The sequence below is a fragment of the Carassius auratus genome, chromosome 23 (assembly GCF_003368295.1).
Source record: "Carassius auratus strain Wakin chromosome 23, ASM336829v1, whole genome shotgun sequence".
In the NCBI taxonomy this organism is placed as follows: Eukaryota; Metazoa; Chordata; class Actinopteri; order Cypriniformes; family Cyprinidae; genus Carassius; species Carassius auratus.
In genome coordinates, this window is record NC_039265.1 from 18,562,860 (window position 1) to 18,582,859 (window position 20,000).

At 38.9% G+C, this 20,000-nt stretch overlaps 2 protein-coding genes across 4 annotated transcripts in view; both read left to right on the plus strand.

Annotated features, from left to right (window-relative positions):
• LOC113041649 (coiled-coil domain-containing protein 171-like) overlaps positions 1-8,200 on the plus strand; it is a 14,529-nt gene extending 6,329 nt beyond the window's left edge. The window contains exons 10-25 of one of the 3 annotated variants that reach the window (XM_026200297.1): positions 743-845; positions 984-1,057; positions 1,150-1,239; positions 1,479-1,637; positions 1,823-1,990; positions 2,108-2,257; positions 2,744-2,749; positions 2,837-3,365; positions 3,488-3,669; positions 4,240-4,374; positions 4,754-4,939; positions 6,008-6,153; positions 6,395-6,449; positions 6,520-6,651; positions 7,009-7,161; positions 7,401-8,200. In XM_026200297.1, coding sequence (XP_026056082.1) covers positions 743-845; positions 984-1,057; positions 1,150-1,239; positions 1,479-1,637; positions 1,823-1,990; positions 2,108-2,257; positions 2,744-2,749; positions 2,837-3,365; positions 3,488-3,669; positions 4,240-4,374; positions 4,754-4,939; positions 6,008-6,153; positions 6,395-6,449; positions 6,520-6,651; positions 7,009-7,161; positions 7,401-7,502 — 2,370 coding nt within the window. In that variant the 3' untranslated portion in view covers positions 7,503-8,200. Of the gene's footprint in view, positions 1-742; positions 846-983; positions 1,058-1,149; positions 1,240-1,478; positions 1,638-1,822; positions 1,991-2,107; positions 2,264-2,743; positions 2,750-2,836; positions 3,366-3,487; positions 3,670-4,239; positions 4,375-4,753; positions 4,940-6,007; positions 6,154-6,394; positions 6,450-6,519; positions 6,652-7,008; positions 7,162-7,342 lie in introns of all 3 variants that reach the window. The other 2 variants (XM_026200298.1, XM_026200296.1) reach the window with 2 other exon arrangements.
• A 5,797-nt stretch (positions 8,201-13,997) lies between these two features.
• The window catches only part of LOC113041679 (endophilin-A1-like), a 14,097-nt gene continuing 8,094 nt past the window's right edge, over positions 13,998-20,000 (plus strand). Inside the window, exons 1-2 of the mRNA XM_026200337.1 lie at positions 13,998-14,216; positions 19,634-19,702. Coding sequence (XP_026056122.1) covers positions 14,172-14,216; positions 19,634-19,702 — 114 coding nt within the window. The 5' untranslated portion in view covers positions 13,998-14,171. The remainder of the gene's footprint in view (positions 14,217-19,633; positions 19,703-20,000) is intronic.

The following is a 20,000-nucleotide window of genomic DNA, read 5'->3' on the forward strand; positions in this document are numbered from 1 at the left end:
CGACTTTATTCTCGTGATATTTCAACTTTATTCTTGTGATATTTCGACTTTATTCTCGTGATATTTCAACTTTATTCTCGTAACATTTCGACTTTATTCTCACAACATTTCGACTTTATTCTCGTGATATTTCAACTTTATTCTCGAAACATTTCGACTTTATTCTCGTGATATTTCAACTTTATTCTCGTAACATTTCGACTTTATTCTCACAACATTTCGACTTTATTCTCGTGATATTTCAACTTTATTCTCGTAACATTTCGACTTTATTCTCGTGATATTTCAACTTTATTCTCGTAACATTTCGACTTTATTCTCACAACATTTCGACTTTATTCTCGTGATATTTCAACTTTATTCTCGTAACATTTCGACTTTATTCTCACAACATTTCGACTTTATTCTCTTGATATTTCGACTTTATTCTCAAAACATTTTGACTTGGATTGTTTTAGTTTTTTAATGTGACACTAAAAGGCGTCTTAACATAGTTATAGGGAAAAATATATTTTTATAGTTTTAAGTATATAAAAGGTCTGTATGTGTGTGTGTTTTTTTTCTTGCGTACTTGCATATTTTGTTCAATAACATTTATGACACTGCAAAGATGTTTATATTAGATTCTTACATCAGTGGTGTTGCAGTCATCATCTGATTTCATGTATTATGCTGCAGTTTTGAAGGAATGATCAATCCTTCAGTTCTAGCTCTGATTTGGACCCTGTCTGTGTGTGTTTAGTCTCTGGTGTGTGTGCAGCAGTCCTACGAGACTCTGTTGACTGATCTTGATCATGTGGTGCAGCAGTATCAGCAGCAGGGGGCGACACACACTCATAACACAGGTCAGATCAACTGCACTTCAAATCAGTGGGAAGCTACTTTCAAACTATTGAGAGTAGAAAGCACTATAGAAATAAAGCTGACTTGAACTGAAGGTGTTTTACGGAGTGTGTGTGTGTGTGTGTGTGTGTGTGTTATAGAGGAAGGAGGTAAACACACAGCATCTGCTCTAATGGACGTTCTGCGGAAAACACTACACTACTACAACACACAGGTTTTTGTTGTTGAAGTTTTTGAGGTTAATTTTAAAAATAATATAAATGTAAAAAATATATATAATTTACGTGTGTGTGTGTGTGTGTGTAGTTGCAGGAGTCTGTGATTGTGATGCAGAAGTTGAATCATGAGGTCCGACAGAAGGATGAAACGATCACTGATCTCCAGAGGAACGTGCAGGTGTGTGTGTGTGTGTTTATTGGTCTGATGATCGGCAGATATTATTCAGGATGAAGAGGAGTAAGTGATTCGTATCTCCAGAAGTGTGCACAATAGTACAGTTACACTAGAAGAGCTTTGACTGATCAAACACTCTGAACTCTCACTCAGAGACAGAAGACACGAGGAGATGTGTGTGAAACAGATCATTAGAGCTTTAGATACTTTAGAGGATTAATCTGGATTCTGTGTGTGTGCAGGAGTGTGAGGCTCGAGGCGTGTGTGTAAATGAAGAGGTGAAGCGTTTGCGTGTGTGTGTTGCAAACGCCGCAGCTGATCTGCGCAGCCTCAAAACACAACACACACACACACAAACACAGATGAACAAACTCCAGCAGCAACATCACAACGACTGCCAGGTACACACACACACACTCACACTCTCTCTCTCTCTCTCTCTCTCTCTCTCTCTTTCACACATACACACACGCACACACACACTCTCTCTCTCATACTCTCTCTTTCTCACACACACACACACACACACACACTCACTATCATTAGTATGCTGTTATTGGTGAATCTGACTGATGCTTGTGTTTAGGAGAAGCTGACGTTCCTCCACACACTGTATCAGCGTCTGCTCGCCGGATGTGTGCTGGTGACCCCGCCGCACAGCATGCTGGGTAGCTTCTCATGGGCGGAGCTTAGCGGCGTGGTGCAGGAGCACGTGGACAGGCTGACCTCTGACCTCTCTGTGGCCAATCAGAAGGTGAGGAGGGGCTTATGGTAAAGATTTGCTGTTGAACTGTCGAGAGGTTGTGTAGAAGTGTGTCGCTGTAACGTGTGTGTGTGCGTGCGTGTGTGTGTGTGTGTGTGTGTGTTTCAGGTGTCACACCTAGAGAGTGTGTGTGAGGGGAAGTCAGCTGCGCTGGAGAGTGTGAGCGCTCAACTGAGACAGAGAGAGGAAAGCTGGAGCAAACAGAGAGAAGATCTCCACACACAACACACACACCTCAACAAGCAGCTGCAGCACAAGATACAGGTACACACACACTCTCACACACACACACACACACACACACACCTCAACAAGCAGCTACAGCACAAGATACAGGTACACACACACTCACACTCACACACACACCTCAACAAGCAGCTACAGCACAAGATACAGGTACACACACACTCACACACACACACACACACACACACACACACCTCAACAAGCAGCTACAGCACAAGATACAGGTACACACACTCACACACACACACACACACACACACACACACCTCAACAAGCAGCTACAGCACAAGATACAGGTACACACACACTCACACACACACACACACACACACACACACACCTCAACAAGCAGCTACAGCACAAGATACAGGTACACACACTCACACACACACACACACACACACACACACCTCAACAAGCAGCTACAGCACAAGATACAGGTACACACACTCACACACACACACACACACACACCTCAACAAGCAGCTGCAGCACAAGATACAGGTGCACACACACACACTCACACACACACACACACACACACACACTGTTTTACACTGCTATATGCTGGTGTCTCTCTCTGTCTGTCAGGATCTCAGCAGGCAGCTGCAGCAGGCCGAGGGGCGTGTCCACTCTCTGGAGCACACTCAGTGCCAGCAGGAACAGGAAGTGATGCGTCTGGTGAGCGCGAGCGGCGTGTTAGCGGGATGCGTGCGCGGTCTGCGCAGACAGGTGTGTGCTCTGGTCTGGCAGAAGACTGTGCTGCAGGAGCAGGTGTGCGGCGCAGGCGTCCTGAGGTCAGAGGTCAGCAGGCTGCTGCAGGCGCTGGGTGACGGCGGGGTCAAAGGTCGTGGCGTGCGCAGGTTCCGCAGCGGTGTGATCGCGGTGCTGGCGGCGGGGCGTCTGCGAGCGCTGGGACGCAGGTCTACGGTGATGTTCAGGGTCGCGCTGGGGCTCGGTCTGCAGCCGCTCCTGAGCGTGAACCAGCTGAAGCTCGGAGAGGAAGAAGAAGAAGAAGAAGAGGAGGAGCGCAGGGTGATGAAGACGCTCACATCCTCCAAGCTGCTCCAGATCATACACACCTGCATGGAGGACGTGCAGCAGGAACTCAACAGAAGCGGTGAGAAACACACACACACACACACAAGTTAATTACAGGACTGTTATTGGAGTAATGATGCTGAAAATACATACACAAATAAATGCTGTGTCTCTCTCTGTGTGTGTGTGTGTGTGTGTCAGGTGGTGTGAAGGACTCCTCGTGTGTGTTGTCAGCGGCTCAGAGCTCCTGTAGGAAGTTGCTGGAGAGGTTGCTGTCAGACGTGGACTCTCAGTGCTGCGTGAATTATGGGAAGGATTCGTTAACACGGCGACTGGCTGACGGACTCCACACACTCGTCAGACACAGCTACTGTAACAGCAAGGTACACACACACACACACACACACAGGGCATAGACTCAGGGGTGCTCTAAGCAAGTGTTCCTACCAATATCCATCGACTACTAAATCGTCCCTAGCAATAATTTTGATTAAATAATTAAATAAATGATTATGTTTTTGTAATCTCACATGCAGAAAAACGTCAGACCGTTGATATTACCTAAAGTGTTACATTTTCGTTACTACAGCAACAGTAGAGTTTTCTTTCAGTTTGATTAATATTAAAATAAAATAATGCGTGATTGAGACACCCGGAGCTCTGATGCTTGTTGGTTCACAAAATAAAATGGTGTAATTATTATCTGTAAGACATAGCCTACTAACAAAACAAAACAAAATCTGTTTATGAATTAAAAAATCTGAATATGTTGGCTATTATAAGCTACAAATAAAGAGTTTAGATGACAGTAAGCTGCGGCTGAGAGGGTGATCGGGGCTTCATCATAAGCCAGAACGGAGAACTTACAGTGCTCTTGAGAAACACAGCCCTGCTCTCATGACCACGTCAGAATCAGTGTGTGTGTGTGTGTGTGTGTGTGTGTGTGTGAGCAGATGATGGTGGCGTCTCTTCAGAAGCACATGCTGGAGTTCACGCAGCGTCTGCATTCAGCGGAGGTCGAGCGCAGGAACCTGAGACTGGAGATCTCACGCATCAATCGCACAAACAGCTGCAGGGACACACACACCGTGAGTCACAGCAACACACACCTCAACACAACGGTGTTCAACACTGATAATAATCAGAGATGTTTCTGAGCAGTAAATCATCATATTTTCATGATTTCTGAAGATCATGTGACACTGAAGACTGGAGGAATGATGCTGGAAATACAGCGGAGCATCACAGAAATAAATTACACTTTAATTGATATTAAAATAGAGAACAGCGGTTTTACATTAGAATAATATTTCAGAATTTTTACTGTATTTTTTATCAAATAAATGCGGCTTTGGTGAGCAGGAAACAATTCTTTCAGAATCATTAAAAAAATCATGATTCCACTATTTTGACCAGTAGTGTGTGTGCATGTGTGTGTGCATGTGTGTGTGTGTGTGTGTGTGTCAGGCGTGTGTGCCCCTCCAGCGGTTCGAGAGTGTGTGTGAGGAGCTCAGCAGTGCCCTACAGAGAGAGCAGCGCGCTCAGGCTCTGCTGCACGATCAGGCCTCTCAGCTGCAGCAGCTGGGCCTCAGCATGGAGCTGCACACTGGGGAAGAGCTGGAGAAGGACCGCACACTCGCTCAGGCTGTGCAGGTACACACACACACACACACACACACACACAGAGACAGACACACACTCAAACGCAGACACACACACACACACACAGAGACAGACACACACTCAAACGCAGAGACACACACACAAACTCCCAGAGAGACACACACACTCAAACACAGAGACACATACAGACACACACACACATAGACACACACAGACAGACACACACACACACACACACACACAAACACAAACACAGAGACACACACACACTCAAACACAGAGACACATACAGACACTCAAACACAGAGACACACACACACACACACACACACACACAGAGAGAGACACGCACTGTAAATCTCTCAGAACTGATGCACGTTTGATGTTCTGTTTTATCTGACCATCACATTAAAGCTCATGACCGCATTGAGAAGTTTATTTTACTTTGCACAATACATTTATTCCCAAAACTAACATTATTTATTATTTTTGTATTTTCTTGAGAACAAGGTGAATAATAATAATAAAAATAACAATAAATATAAAATACTTAAAATATTTTAAAATATTTAATATTACATTTTTATTTTAGAGAACTATAATAATAATGATAGACAATATCTAACAGTTAATTCTAGGCAAACAATAAAAGACATTTACCATTTTTTAATGCTAAAAAATACTAAAATATTTTCTTTTTTAGTATTTTTTATATATTTATTATTGTTTTTGTGATATTATTTTTCATCTTGTTGTCACAATGAACATGGCCTTACCGCTGGAAAATAATAAATAATGCTAGTTTTGAGAATAATTTATGTCCAAAGTGTAATAAATTCAGCTTCTTCCATCATAAGCTTTGCAGTGACGGTCAGATTAAATATGGCACATCAGATTCACATGTTTGAGTAACAGGATTCATTATTTAGTTGTTGTTTTGAAGCTGTCATCATCTGACCGAACGGTTTCCAGCTTCGAGACCCGCAGGTTTCAGGGTCCGGAGCCCATTTATTAGTTTGTTTTGATGGAAACCTGAGTTACTCACATCACAGCAGACATCAGAACGAGGAATGAGCGAGACTGTGGTTCTCTCGTCAGAGTTTGTCAGACGCCAAGCTGCAGCTGAGGAGGAAGGATCAGTCGCTGCGCTCGCTGGGGAAACAGCTCAGCCAATCACAGCAGGAGAACAGACAGCTGCAGCATGACATCACCAGAGCCGAGGACACACTGAGCACCGCGGAGATGTAACACACACACACACATATCGTCTCTGTTAGGGTGTACTCACACACACTAGACACAGTTGCCTTGAACCAAGCCCTTGCGATAATTATAATTATTTTGTGTTTCCTTTTGAGATAAAATATTTACTCCATGAAGTCCCCATGATGTTTTTAATTAATATTTAAGTAAATACACATTTTCTAGATTCCTTGACGGGGTTCATGACACTGACTCAGGATATTGCACGCTTGCATGTTTCAGGAATAAAGAGTCTCTGCTGAGCTACATGACGTCTGTGGAGGAACATTTACAAGAGGCAAGAACACGCTAACAACATTGAGATGTTTTTCTGTTCCGCATGTCTTCATGTCTTCTGTGGTTTTCAGATGAAAGATCACGTCATTCTCTCCAGAAGAGCCTCTTCACAGGATGACTTCACCCTACAGCTCTCAAGATTGTCCCTCATACCGTCAGACCTGCAAAGGATCATGGGAAACCCACAGATAGAAGCATGTCGGGTACAAAACAACTCACAGATCACATTCTTCAGCTTAGTATGCAGAGTACATATTGTGTGGATGCTGGCTTCATGCTTAGTTGCATGCAGATTCACTCTTCTTTACTAAGCTTGCATGCTGATGCATACTTCATATTATTTATATTGAGCATGCATACTTAATACTTGATAATTCTATCATTGCAGTGCATGCTGAGGCATACTTTATATTAAAGTGCATACTCCATGACAGTCACATACTCCCTCTCTCAGAGCAGGATGTGGACTGGGAGTCTCGTAGTATTTTCTGCCCTACCTTACAGTGTGAATGAGTGTCATACTGTGTGTGTGTGTGTGTGTGTGTGTGTGTGTGTGTTAGCGTCTGGTGATGCGTTTCCTGGAGCTGCATCAGCTGGTGTGCTCTAAACTATCCTCTCAGGAGAGATCGATCTCATCACATGAGTCTCACATCACGGCTCTGAAGACTGAACTACAGCACGCTTGTCTGCGGGAGAGAGACAGCTGTGTACCGGTGAGAGACGGGGGGACATGATGATATTAATGATGAATTTTAGCATTGATTATTACAGTTGAAAAACATATTTCAGTTAAGACTGTCATCTATTTGTGAACTAAATCTGCTGAAAGACAGAGCATTACTAGAGTATTGCTGCATATCTGTGTGTTATGTAGTCTCTGTGTCTCTCTCGTAGCTGCGTGCGACCTCCGACCCCTCAGCAGAGGTGGATTATGGGATGTGTTTTCTGACAGATGCAGATCTTCGGAGGACAGTCAGAGAGAGAAAACACTGATGAACTGAAGCTGAATCACTGTGAAACAGGAGCGTTTCCTCTCTATAACATCTGTGGATGATGTGTAATCGTGACACTGTTAGCTTGGGTTATTAAATCTGCTGTGGCTTATCGGTGCCAGTGCTGCAGTGTTTCTCACATACACAAAACGACACCGACGGGAGAGTGGGGTAAGATGTGTCGCACCCGAAAGCTAGTGCAATCCACAGGGTTTTTTTTAAATGGTAGCTTCAGAAAGATAGATATTTTTTAAAGCTAGATAAAGATAAAGCTCACAGTAAATACATTTCAGCTTTAATCAAAGTTATAAGAGTCTCACGCAGGCACATCGTGTCAAATAGTTTCTTTTTTTGTGAAAACATGACTACTGAGGGAAATATATGATTTCAATATTTGTGTGAATGCATAATAGGAAACCAACTCTCTTCAGAAAAGTTTCAATGGCATTTGCTTTCATCTTTTCAAAGAAAATAATTGTGGATGATCTAGTAGTTTAGACAAAAGCTTCACTGCTGAATTTCCTGGTTTATTTGAGTTTATCAGACTTTTCTCAGAGGTTTGATATAAGATTAGAAACCAGAGCAGCACAGCTTTCCGTTGTAAATACTGCAGTTACACAACCTGCAGAAACACTTGCTAGAGTTGGGGTACTCGAACTTGGACTCGGACTCGAGTCCGGACTCGAGTCCAATTTTGAATGAACTCGGACTTGTCACGCACTCGGGTGAATTTGTACTCGGACTTGACACGGACTTGAACATTTTGGACTCGGAAAATATTCCGAGTACAGTCGAGTCCGCGTCATGTGTAACAATAAAACCAGCATAAAATTGAAATGATAAATTAATGAATGTCTCCCCTTCTGTCATTTTACTGCACCACACCGGCAGGCAGAAGTCTCATGCTTGCAGACGAAACACACGCACCACTCACTGGATATCAGTGTGGATTAGTGATGAGAAGTTCGTTTCTTTTCCGCGAACCGGTTCTTTCGGACGGTTTGATTCAATAAACCGGTTGAAAAAAAAAACAGTTCACCGGATACATAATCCATTGCGATGTATTTGTTATTAAATGAACTTACGTTTCGTCAGATTGCCCTTCATTCAAGCCCTCGGTTTACCCGCACTCATTACATTAGCACAAAATCAGTTCAGAATCAATCACCAAAAGAATCAGTTCGGTTCAGACGCGCTGTGAGTCATTCTTCACGCTGAATCACGCATGCGCAGTATCATCAGCTCCTTGGTTCTCGAATCGGACGCGTCCGAAAGAAGCGGTTTTCGGTTCAGTTTACTGATGATCTGAAAACTGATACAACCGGTTCTTGACTCGAGAACGAGAATCGCTCAAAACCCGGGTAGGAAAATCTGACAGGGTAGGATAAAATGTCAGGACACCGGCACATGCTGCGCAGTATCATCAGCTGCTCTACTCGTGTTCATGTTCTGTTTACTACTAACTCAGTTTGTGAATCTGTCATCATTAACTATAAATACAGTACAGATATTTCATAAATCATCCCTTATTCATATTAAACATGGAGTCTTTAGAAGTCTTAATTATTGTCCAACTTCCCTGAAAACCCCTTTGGCCCATACATAATCTACAATATACAGATTAGAAACAAGTAGCCCCTATCTTAAAAAAAAATATATATATATATATATATATATATATATATATATATATATATATATATATATATATATATATATATATATATTATAGTTTTATCACACTTTCCGATTTTTAACAAAATACTTGAAAAATTACACGCATGCGCATTATCATCAGTTCATCTGTTCTCAAATCGGACGCCTCCGAAAGAAACGGTTTTCGGTTCAGTGTACTGGTGATCCGAAAACCGATGCAACCGAGTACCAAAGACAGCAGCAGCAACCAACAGATGCTGCACAGCTCAGCATTGCAGGATTTGCAAGACCAGACCTGACCAAACAAGCAATGCAACTTTATGATGCAAGTTCTCCAAGACAACAAGAAATTCATAATGTCATCATTAAGGATCTCCTCATTGGCTGCACTTTACCTCTGTCAAATGTGGGGGAGAGGCATTAAATAACTGAAATGTCATCTTTAACTGGAGGATAATATAGTGTGATACAATAATAAAACAGGTTCATTTGTATTTTCATGCACTTGTAATACAATAAAACCTTTGAAAACTTTTTTGATAGGAAACTAGTTCTGTTGACATAAAATAAAAATGTTCAATGGCAATGACTAGATGTAACAGTGGTATTTTTTTTATTACATTTTTATATTGCCATTGGTTTAATGGGTTGAAAGGTTAAAATATAAATAGAATGTAAAAATGTACAATACCAATTTATAATCTTTTTAAATTTAATTACTTTCTGGACTCGGGCGGACTCGACTCGGACTCGGCCTTTAAGAACTCGGACTTGAGTCCAACTCGGCCCCTTTTGGACTCGGACTCGGACTTGGACTCGATGTTTGTGGACTTGGTCTTGACTCGTACTCGACAAAGGTGGACTCGGACCCAACTCTATTTACAATTATTCATACTAAGGACATTCAGGCCATACATACAGACTGGTATTTGTTAAAGCGACATATCACGGCATGTGAAAGCATCCAGTAGCAGAAACTTTAGAGGCGTTAAACTGGCAAATGGAGGTTTTTAAAAAGTATTGAATAAAAGGGTGCTGTTAATTGTGGCCAATGTCTATTAGAGAAAAACATTTATTTCCTGATGAATCCACAGTGTGAACTGGAAAAACTAGAGTGAGCTTCACTGTCTGCCAAAAACTACGAAAATCATTTTAAATGGAGTGCTATGAAAAAATCTCTGTCCTTCTTGAAATGTGACATGGTGATCATTAACAAACTTTTTGGGAATTCCACTGGGGGACCAAATAATATAATTTCTGTTTTCTTTTCATTTAGATTAAGAAAATGTGATGACTTCCAGATTTATATGCCCTCCTTACACTCCATTAGGAGTAGAGGGCCCAGGGAGATGTTACCTGAGGGGCAAATTAATCTGGGTGTCATCGGCACAGCAATGAAAAGATACACCATGCTTTTGGAAAATGGAGCCCAATGGGAGCATATATAAAGTAAAAAGGGTAGGAGCTAGTATAGATCCCTGTGGAACCCCCCATGGTAGATAGGCAGTTGATGACATGGGATTTCCAAGGCGAACAGATAATCTTCTATCCTTTAAATAGGAACTAAACCATTTTAAAACGGTTCCCACCATGCCCACATAGATCTCGAGATGAACAATCAAAATCTTATGATTGATCATGTCAAATGCAGCAGTAAGATCTAACATCACCAATATTACACTGTCACCCTGGTCAGTCACCATATAAATATACTTTTAAAACCTTTAATTAAGCCGTCTCAGTGCTGTGAAATGTTCTAAAACCTGACTGAAATGATTCCTAGATAGAATTTGGAAAGAGAAAAGAGTGCAACTGGAATTGAACAATTTTTTCAAGAAGTTTAGACAGAAAAGGCAGATTACAAATGTGCCTATAATTTGAAGGATCAGCAAGATTTGGCATGTTTAAGATCTGCTGGTATTGTGCACAAACTAAGGGATTTGTTGACCATTTCCAGAAGACTAGGTCCCAAGCTATCAAAAGAGGGAATAATATCAAACAAGCAAAAAGTTGGTTTTAATTTAGCAAATATTTTGTCATATTTAGTAACTTCAGTCAGCTTCATGAAGCATAGTGCCTTTTTAAATGTTCTAATCATAAAAAAATAAAAAGACGTTATTTCATAGAATGAAAATCTAACCTGAAAATACACACTGGAGGGGTTACCAAAGTCTGTTTCACCAATGTCCTATTAGTTTTTACATCCATATTTGTATTAGGGGGAGTCGTGGCATAGTGGTTAGAGAGTTTGCCCCCTAACTCTAGGGTTGTGGGTTCGAGTCTCGGGTCAGCAATGCCACGACTTGTTACTTGAGCAAGGCACCAAACCCCCAACTGTTCCCTGGACACCGCAGCATAAATGATGCCCACTGCTCTGGGTGTGTGTGTGTGTGTGTGTGTGTGTGTGTGTGTGTGTGCACACGATAGGTTAAATCAGTGGTTCTCAACCCCTGCATGTGGCTGTCACGAATTCAAATGCAGCCCACCATGCTGACCACAAGAAAAAAAAAAAAAAAACTTTCAGTTTTACAATTAAATTTTTTTACATGAAAAAATGTAGACTACTAAAGGAATATAAGCTATAGCCTAATGTATTTATTAGAATTTTTTTTTTCGATATTATTTTCAGACATGAGCACAACTACTCGCATAACATTAGTAAATTACGCATTTAACGAATACATACAAGCGCGTGCTTTGGCAGAATTCAATTCAAATAGTCATCAACAGCCATTCGTTCAAAAGTTTTCACCCCCAGCTCTTAATGCATCTTGTTTCCTTCTGGAGCATCAGTGAATGTTTGAATCTTTTTAAATAGCTGTGTTTGAGTCCCTCAAATGTCCTCAGTCTGAAAAGATACATCTCAAAATCATAAAGTCACTGCTGGAAAGGGTTCAAATATGCAAAGATGCTGGAAAACTGAAGAATCTGCAGGAGTTTAAAGATATTTCTGAAGAACGCTGCTCAGTTTAACTGTTCAGAACAAACAAGGGACTCATGCACAACCATCACAAAAGAGAAAGACAGTCGAGGATCATCAGGGAACAGAACACAGTCCTAAGAACCAAGGGTTCCCAAACTTTTGAGGGGGTTATTTTAATAATTTAATTTTTTTTTTTTTTTTTTTGTCTTGTGGACTAAATGTTAATATATTTTATGTACAATATCTTACTCAGTACAATACTAAATAAAAAAATAACATGCATTTAGTATGATCTCTCTTATTTTTTGAAAATTACTCGCATTTTCACCGATTCTGCAAAGGGTGCCCAAACTTTAGAGCCCCACTGTAGATAGATAGATAGATTACGAAAAATCCCCTTGCTTTATATTTTTCAGCATTCATTTCATTTGTCATATTATTTTATTTTCTTATATGCAAATGAATCTGATCTCTGATATTTAGTGTGTCTGTTCTTAATCTCCCTTCAGATGTTCAAACATGATTCAAACATCTATTTTTGTATTAATGTTACCGTTCTTGTCATGAAAATAAGATATTTATCTAATTGTTTGTTCTGTTTGTCTATCTTTAATCTCACTTTAAATGTGAATTTTAATCATTTGAGTGCATAGGACTTTATATAGGATGATTCACCACCCATTTTTGCACAGTAAACATAGGCCCACTGAAAATGTGCCCTTTGGAATGTTTTTATTTTATTTATTTATTTTTATGTTTGCCTACTTTGCACAGTATTGTGAATAATATGGACTCAGTTTATAATATGGTTATCAGATGTCATTTTGGAGTTTTTTTTTTTTAACTAGACTTTTTCAAGATTGTGTATTAATTTTGTATATGTCCCTCTGTTAACTGATTGTCTTTGTATGCAAGCTATTTAAGTGGCGCCCACTTATTCACACTTCTAGAAACTTAAAAAAAAAATGTTATTCAGTATTTATAGACAAATTATTTACATTTTTAATCTGCAAGGTGTTTATTTATTTGTTTTTAAATAAGAGGGATAATAAAATTGGCATTTTAATTTTTACTTTTTTTTTTTGTACTGTGCATTCCACAAGACAAAATATTAACTGAACTGACACATTCTGAAATACTTTCAGTTGTTCTGATACTGTGTATCTTCTTGTATTATATTGTTTATTATTATTATTTGTTTATTAATGTAATATTGTGTGATTGTTTTCATCTGTGATAGTTGTTCAGAAGTCTCTGTTTGTTCAAATTATTATTTTGTCTTGTGGCAAATATGTGGTTTCAGAAAAGCGGTCCCAAATAAAATATATTTTATATTCATATGAATATAAATAAGAGACACATCATGAGTATGCAACCTTATGTTTCCACTTTTTTCCCCAAGGAGCCTAATGCGTTTTAAATTATGGGAAGCACTTCCGGTTTGGGGAAGTTTCACTTAAAAAGACTGCAACAAATCATTTCAAATCAAAAGATTGCGCCACAAACAATCCTTATCCGTCATGTTATGTTTGGCATATAGTTAAAATAGTATCTATAGAATAGCTCTTTTGAGCTTGAGCTTAATTTTTCTCCCATAATTCCGTCTCTTTACAGGTTTGTTTTCACACTGATGTTGTAATATACAATTGTTATACAGACATGTATTAGCTACTTAGCACGTCCGTAATTTGGCTGCAGATAGAAAAAAAAATAATTAATATTGTTTTGAAAGTAATTTGCTAATGCTTTTACACTTTTATGGTTCCTTTCAATGGTCGATGTCGTCTAGGTGTTTGTTATGTTCACGCTTTTAACAGCTAGCACCGTTCTCCAGTATTTGAAGCGCGTGTGACGTTGAACGATCACGTGACGCCGCTGCTGTCCGCGGTGCTGAAATCATCCGGATCCGCTCAGAAACCCGAAGCGAAGAATACTTACTAGAGATGATTTATTGATTCACATCTGATTGTGATTCTGATTTTGGGGCTCGTCATCCGCGCGCGCTCAGGGCGGGTCGTGTGACGTCACGAGTGACTACATCCTCGGACCAGACACTCGGCGAGTCCGCGCGCCCGTTGCGGATATTTGCACCTCGAAACACCGATAAAATCGTCACTTAAAGCTGAACGGAGGGAACGGATAAAGCGCGGAGATGTCTGTGGCGGGGCTGAAAAAGCAGTTTCACAAAGCGACGCAGGTAAGAGCGAAATCCGTCCGTTTTTTTCGCGGTGCTGTTGACGCGACGCGTTTCCGCGCGAATTCGTGAGACCGATCCACAAAACGAGATCGGTACGGAAACCGACGGTAAAGTCCGCGGTCACACGGTGAATGGGCTTGTTTATGCATGTATGAAAACAGCGAGGGGGACCTGACGCCGTCACGTGACCCCAGATATTCACGCGCGTTATGTAATCGGCCGCGCGCGCTGGAAAGGTGCTCACCTGAGGAGAAGGCTAGGGACAGATTTAACAAGTTTTGGGTTTAATTCAGTTTCTGTATAGACGAAAGCCTAATGGTGTCTTTTTGAATATAAAACGTTATAGTTTCCCTTACTGAAGATCACATGATTATTGTACAGGGATGAACAGTGACCCGGGGCATGTTGTCACAATGGGAGCCTGAGTCAAGAATTTATGACATAAAGAAACTCTCTCTATATATATATATGTGTGTGTGTGTAACCCTGGAGCACAAAAGCAGCGATCAGTAGCACAACTATATTTGTAGCAATAGCCAACAACATTTTTTTTCTTTTATGCCAAAAATCATAAGGATATTAAGTAATGATCCTGTTCCATGAAGATACTTTGTAAATTTACTAAAACATTTTATTAGTGATATGCATTGCTAAGAACTTCATTTGAACAAGATGATTTTCTTAATATTTGGATTTTTTGCTCCCTCAGATTCCAGATTTTCAAATAGTTGTATCTCAGACAGATATTGTTCTATCATAACAAGGGACATATTACATGACGGGCCTTAAAAACTAAAATAAGGGACAGACTATAACTTCATCAACTTTAATGGAGCTGTCACGTTGGAAGGATACATAAGATCTAGGGCCAATGAACATAAATTAATTTGTATCTGTATTTAACTTTAAGAAATGTTGTGCCATCCATACCATGAGATCATGTTAGCAAGATTTAAAAGAATGGGGGGGGGGCGCAGAATTGTACTGTACAGTAAAATAGATTTACATATCATCAGCATGTTAGAACTGTGGAAGTGTAGACCATGGCACTGCATGATCTGACCCAGAGGAAGCATAAAGATTAAGAATAGAAGTGGACCAAGGACAGATCCTTGAGGCACTCCATGAGAAAAAGTGTCAGTATGAGATTTTGAAGCAACGAGGAGATCGTTCACTACACTTAGAAGGGTGAAATCCAGACTGAAATGATTCATACAGATTATTTTTATCCAAATGAGTCTGTAACTGTTTTCTAGGTCCCTAGATAAAAAAGGAAGGTTAGAAATTGGTCTGAAATTAGAACCGTGTTGTCAAGCCCATGTCTTTTAAGTACAGGAGTGATCATAGCTGTTTTCAATCCAAGCGGTTCATAACCAGTCAGTAGGGAACAATTTATCATGTGGGTGATAGGTATAATGAGTGAGAGGAGAAAGATTTTGAGTATGTGTGTTGGAATAGGATCTAGCTGACAGGTAGAGGAGTTAGAGTTCATTATCAGTTGTTCAAGCACAGATGTAGTAGTGAGTGAGAAGTTTGAGAGTGGGTAAAGTATCGGGGAAGTAGCAGTTCAGAAGAAGAAAAGGATTGATAAATATTGTCAATTTTTGTGTGTCATCACATATTAAGAAGGGGGTGATGGTGGTACAACAAGTTTGTTGATCTCAGAGAATAAGTTTGTGAGCTGAGGGGACAGTTCTGGACTTTAATGGGGTCAAAGCCTCCAGGACATCAGATGCAACATCGTTATATAATGATACTGTTTCATCAGGGACAGGAGAGATTAACAGAGACAAGCAAAGAGGGAGCAGCTATAGCAATGCAGAAATAATCAGCATCTATGGTTTTCAAGTAACACACTGAACTAAACATGACATTTTTTTTCTAGCAAATCTTACTCCAGTAATCTACCTTAATTTTACAGTGAAGAAAAAACAAGCATTTATCCCTATCAGTTCTGATGAATTTTCCAGCATTATATGAGGCTTATTGTAATAAAACATTATTGATAATGCATACATTCAGTTGTAAGTGTATTTATCTGTGTGTGTGTCTGAAATAGCTTGGCTCATGTGATATAAATGCCTCCTGCCATGCGGAAACAGAAATGTGATGTCTTTACTGCACACACACACACACAACATGAATCAATACCCAGGGAACAGAAACAATGTCACATCCGCTGGTGTGTGTGTGTTTGTGCTCTGCTGGTTAGTTCAGTCTTCACTGGTAATTAAAGTTGCAGTGATAATGAATTCTAAATGTTGATTTCAACAGACAAACAACAGAGGATCAGCAGCAGAGAGAAGTGAGGGATCTCTACGACTGAAGAGAGTCTAGAATCACTCCTGATGCTGTGAGATCTGGACAGATTAGTGTGTGAAACTGGACGCTTGCACACACACACATACACTAACACACACACACACACACACACACACTGCTTCCAACAGATAGTGTGATTTCATGTTTGATCAAGACAAGATGATGTCGTGTATTACTAAACATTTAATCAACATTATAGGAAGACTATTTTAAATGATATTGCATTAATTTATACATTTATTGTAATATTTATAATAGTTTAATAGTTTACAATAATGAAGTGTATTCACACCTAAAAGTAATTTTATTCAACATATATAATACATTAATACAATTAAGAGAAGTAACAGAACTGAGGTATTAAGTGATGTGTTTACAATTGTCGTCTTTACTGTACATTGTGTTTACATGACAAAGATGTCTTGAACAACATTGGAACGTTATACTCAATCTTGTGACTATTTAATTGTTAATATTAATTTGTTATTTATTTAATTTGTAGAAATGCTAATTGGAGAAACTAAAACAGCTCCAAATACAAGTGAAGGACCAATATTTAAACTGATATTAGTATATGATTAATATGTATTGTTATAATTACAAAGTTTATTGATGATGATACTATATTATTATATGATACTGGTTTATGAAACTTTGAGATATCAATATTTAGTGAATGTGAAAATATTGTTAATGTGTTATGACATTTCTTTAACTGAAAAATGTACTGTGCAATTTATAAAAATAAAAATAAACTTTTTTCTGTCTTAAAACTGTCTTAAAAATTACATATAATTATTATATAATTAAACTGTCCAGAAAACAATAATCCACAATATGCTGAAGTTGTGATAATGAACAGATTCATAAACATCTCAGAAGTGAGTTAGTGAATAAACTGAGTATGAAAGAAGAGCGAAGAGATTAATAATTCATGCTCAGACTAAACCTGCAGCACTGCACCACACATCTTTAATTTATACTGGACACACACACACACACACACACACACACACACACACTCACGCACAGAGCTTCAGCTGAACGTTTGGACAAACAGACAGCACACACACACACACACACGCACACACACCTACTGAAAACACTGTTTTTGCAGCAGTTATATTTATTATTTTATTTAAAATGTTTAACTTTTCACTACATAAGAAGGTTAGACAACCAAACGTCTATGTTTATTTCTATTTAATTAAATGTATTTAATTTCAGTTGTAGTCACCTGAATTTATATATATTTCAGTTAGTTGTCAAGGCAAAATTATTATTATTTTTTTTAAGTTTCAACTTTTTGTATAACATATTTTATTAATTTCAGCTTTACAATAATTCCTACAACTTATTTCATTTAGATTTCAGTTTAATTCCAGTTACGAAAAGGCAGTTTAACAGCTTTAGTTTTAGTTAATATCACTGGTGTTTAACAGATCTGAGGTTCTGTGTAGATATTCTTAATTACTCGTGTCTTTAATCAGTCGTCAGTCTCTGATTCACACAGCAGACACTTACTGCTTCATCCATCAGTACTGCTCCGGTCATGTGGATAAAGGTCGAAGGTCACCGGGTTTCACTCATTGACTTATCCCTCTTTGCTTTTAGTCAACAGTGTTGACTCACTGATGAGTTAATTAAATGAGTTTGAGGTTGTGTAAATGTGTAAATGTCACTCAACGGGACGTCTCGTGTTTTCTTCATAACTGAACGACATGACAGTCAGACAAAACATCACACGTTTCATGTTAAATGAAGTTTTAGTAATCAAAAAGTATGTCTAATCAATTTAAATAAGGAAACCATTAAACAACAACTTATAAAAATAATGCATTAATTTAACAATAATAGGAATCTATGAAAAAAAAATTTTTTTCTGAATTTATGATACTTTGAGAAGTACATTCTACTGTACAACAGTTAAATAAAATTAAATTGTATTTAATTAAACCCAAATTAAATTGTATTTAATTAAACCCAAATTCAATTGTATTTAATTAAACCCAAATTCAATTGCACATTTTTATTTTTATTTTATTAAGGATTTTAAGTTTTTATTTTTTCTGGAATTTGTTTTATATGGTTAAATAAAAAATTTTGTATTAAAAAAAACATATAGTTTAACAACGGTTAATTTAAAGTTTAACAAAAATATTTTTAGGGCCCTATACATTTTTTTATTTTTATTTCAATTTTATTTTGAACAAAAAAATATTAAATTTTAATAATTTAATTCAATCGTGAAATCAAAAGGCAATGTCGATAAATGAATGTTGTTTTTTTACAGAAATCTGTTCATTTATTTTGGATTTATGATTTAATCCACACTTTGTACTCATTCATATCCATAATTCAAAAGCAAGTCTTTTTTTCTGTTTAAAATATCACAAACTCAAGTCCATGTTATCATTTGATTAAGTGTACAGCCCTTACATTTTGATTTATTCATACAATAATGCAGCATTGTACTGTAAATTGCCTGTGTTTAATGGATTCATGAATGTCAGGTTATGAAGCAGATGATGTGAGACAGAGACAGACAGACGGGGGTTACACGTCTCTATCTTCTGTCTAATGGTATCATCAGGTCGCTGTTGCTATGGAAACTGGCTCTCCTTCACCATCCTCACATGATTTTCAGAGCTAGAGCTTCCTCCTCTTCACACACACACACACACACACACACACACACACACACACACACACACACACACACACTGAATGATTCATGTCAGCAGAACAAACCTGTTTATGAAGAGCTAGTGTCTTTGAGCAGGTTTGATCACATTCATCTTCTGTGCGGTGAAGTCACGTCTTCTGGAGATCTTTACTGGGTCTCTTGAGGAAATCAAGTTAACATCCCATAATTACTCGTGTGAATCACTATTGAAGCATCTGCAGTTTACAGTCATCCAATCCACGACCCACGCGCTGCAGAAACACTTACTCAGTGTTTGTCCTGTTCTGATGTCTTCTAAAGAGTCTTAGATATTTGTTCTGGAAGAGCATCCTGAGTTTATTCACACTAGTGACACTGCGGTTGTGTGTTTAGTGTAATTGTAGTAATTTGTGTGTTTTCTCGCCTGTAGAAAGTCAGTGAGAAGGTCGGAGGAGCGGAAGGCACCAAACTAGACGATGACTTCAAAGAAATGGAAAAGGTACCAATACACAATGGGGTGGGGTTGGCGCAGTGGATAAGACGCATGCCCTTGGTGTGAGAGACCCGGGTTCGAATCCACTGTGAGGCACCAATGTGTCCCTGAGCAAGACACTTAACCCCTAGTTGCTCCAGAGGCGTGCGACCTCTGACATATATAGCAATTGTAAGTCGCTTTGGATAAAAGCGTCAGCTAAATGAATAAATGTAAATGTAAATGTACACACACACACACACACACACACACACACACACGTGCGCGCGCGCATATTGTATTTCTATATTTAAATGAAATGAAA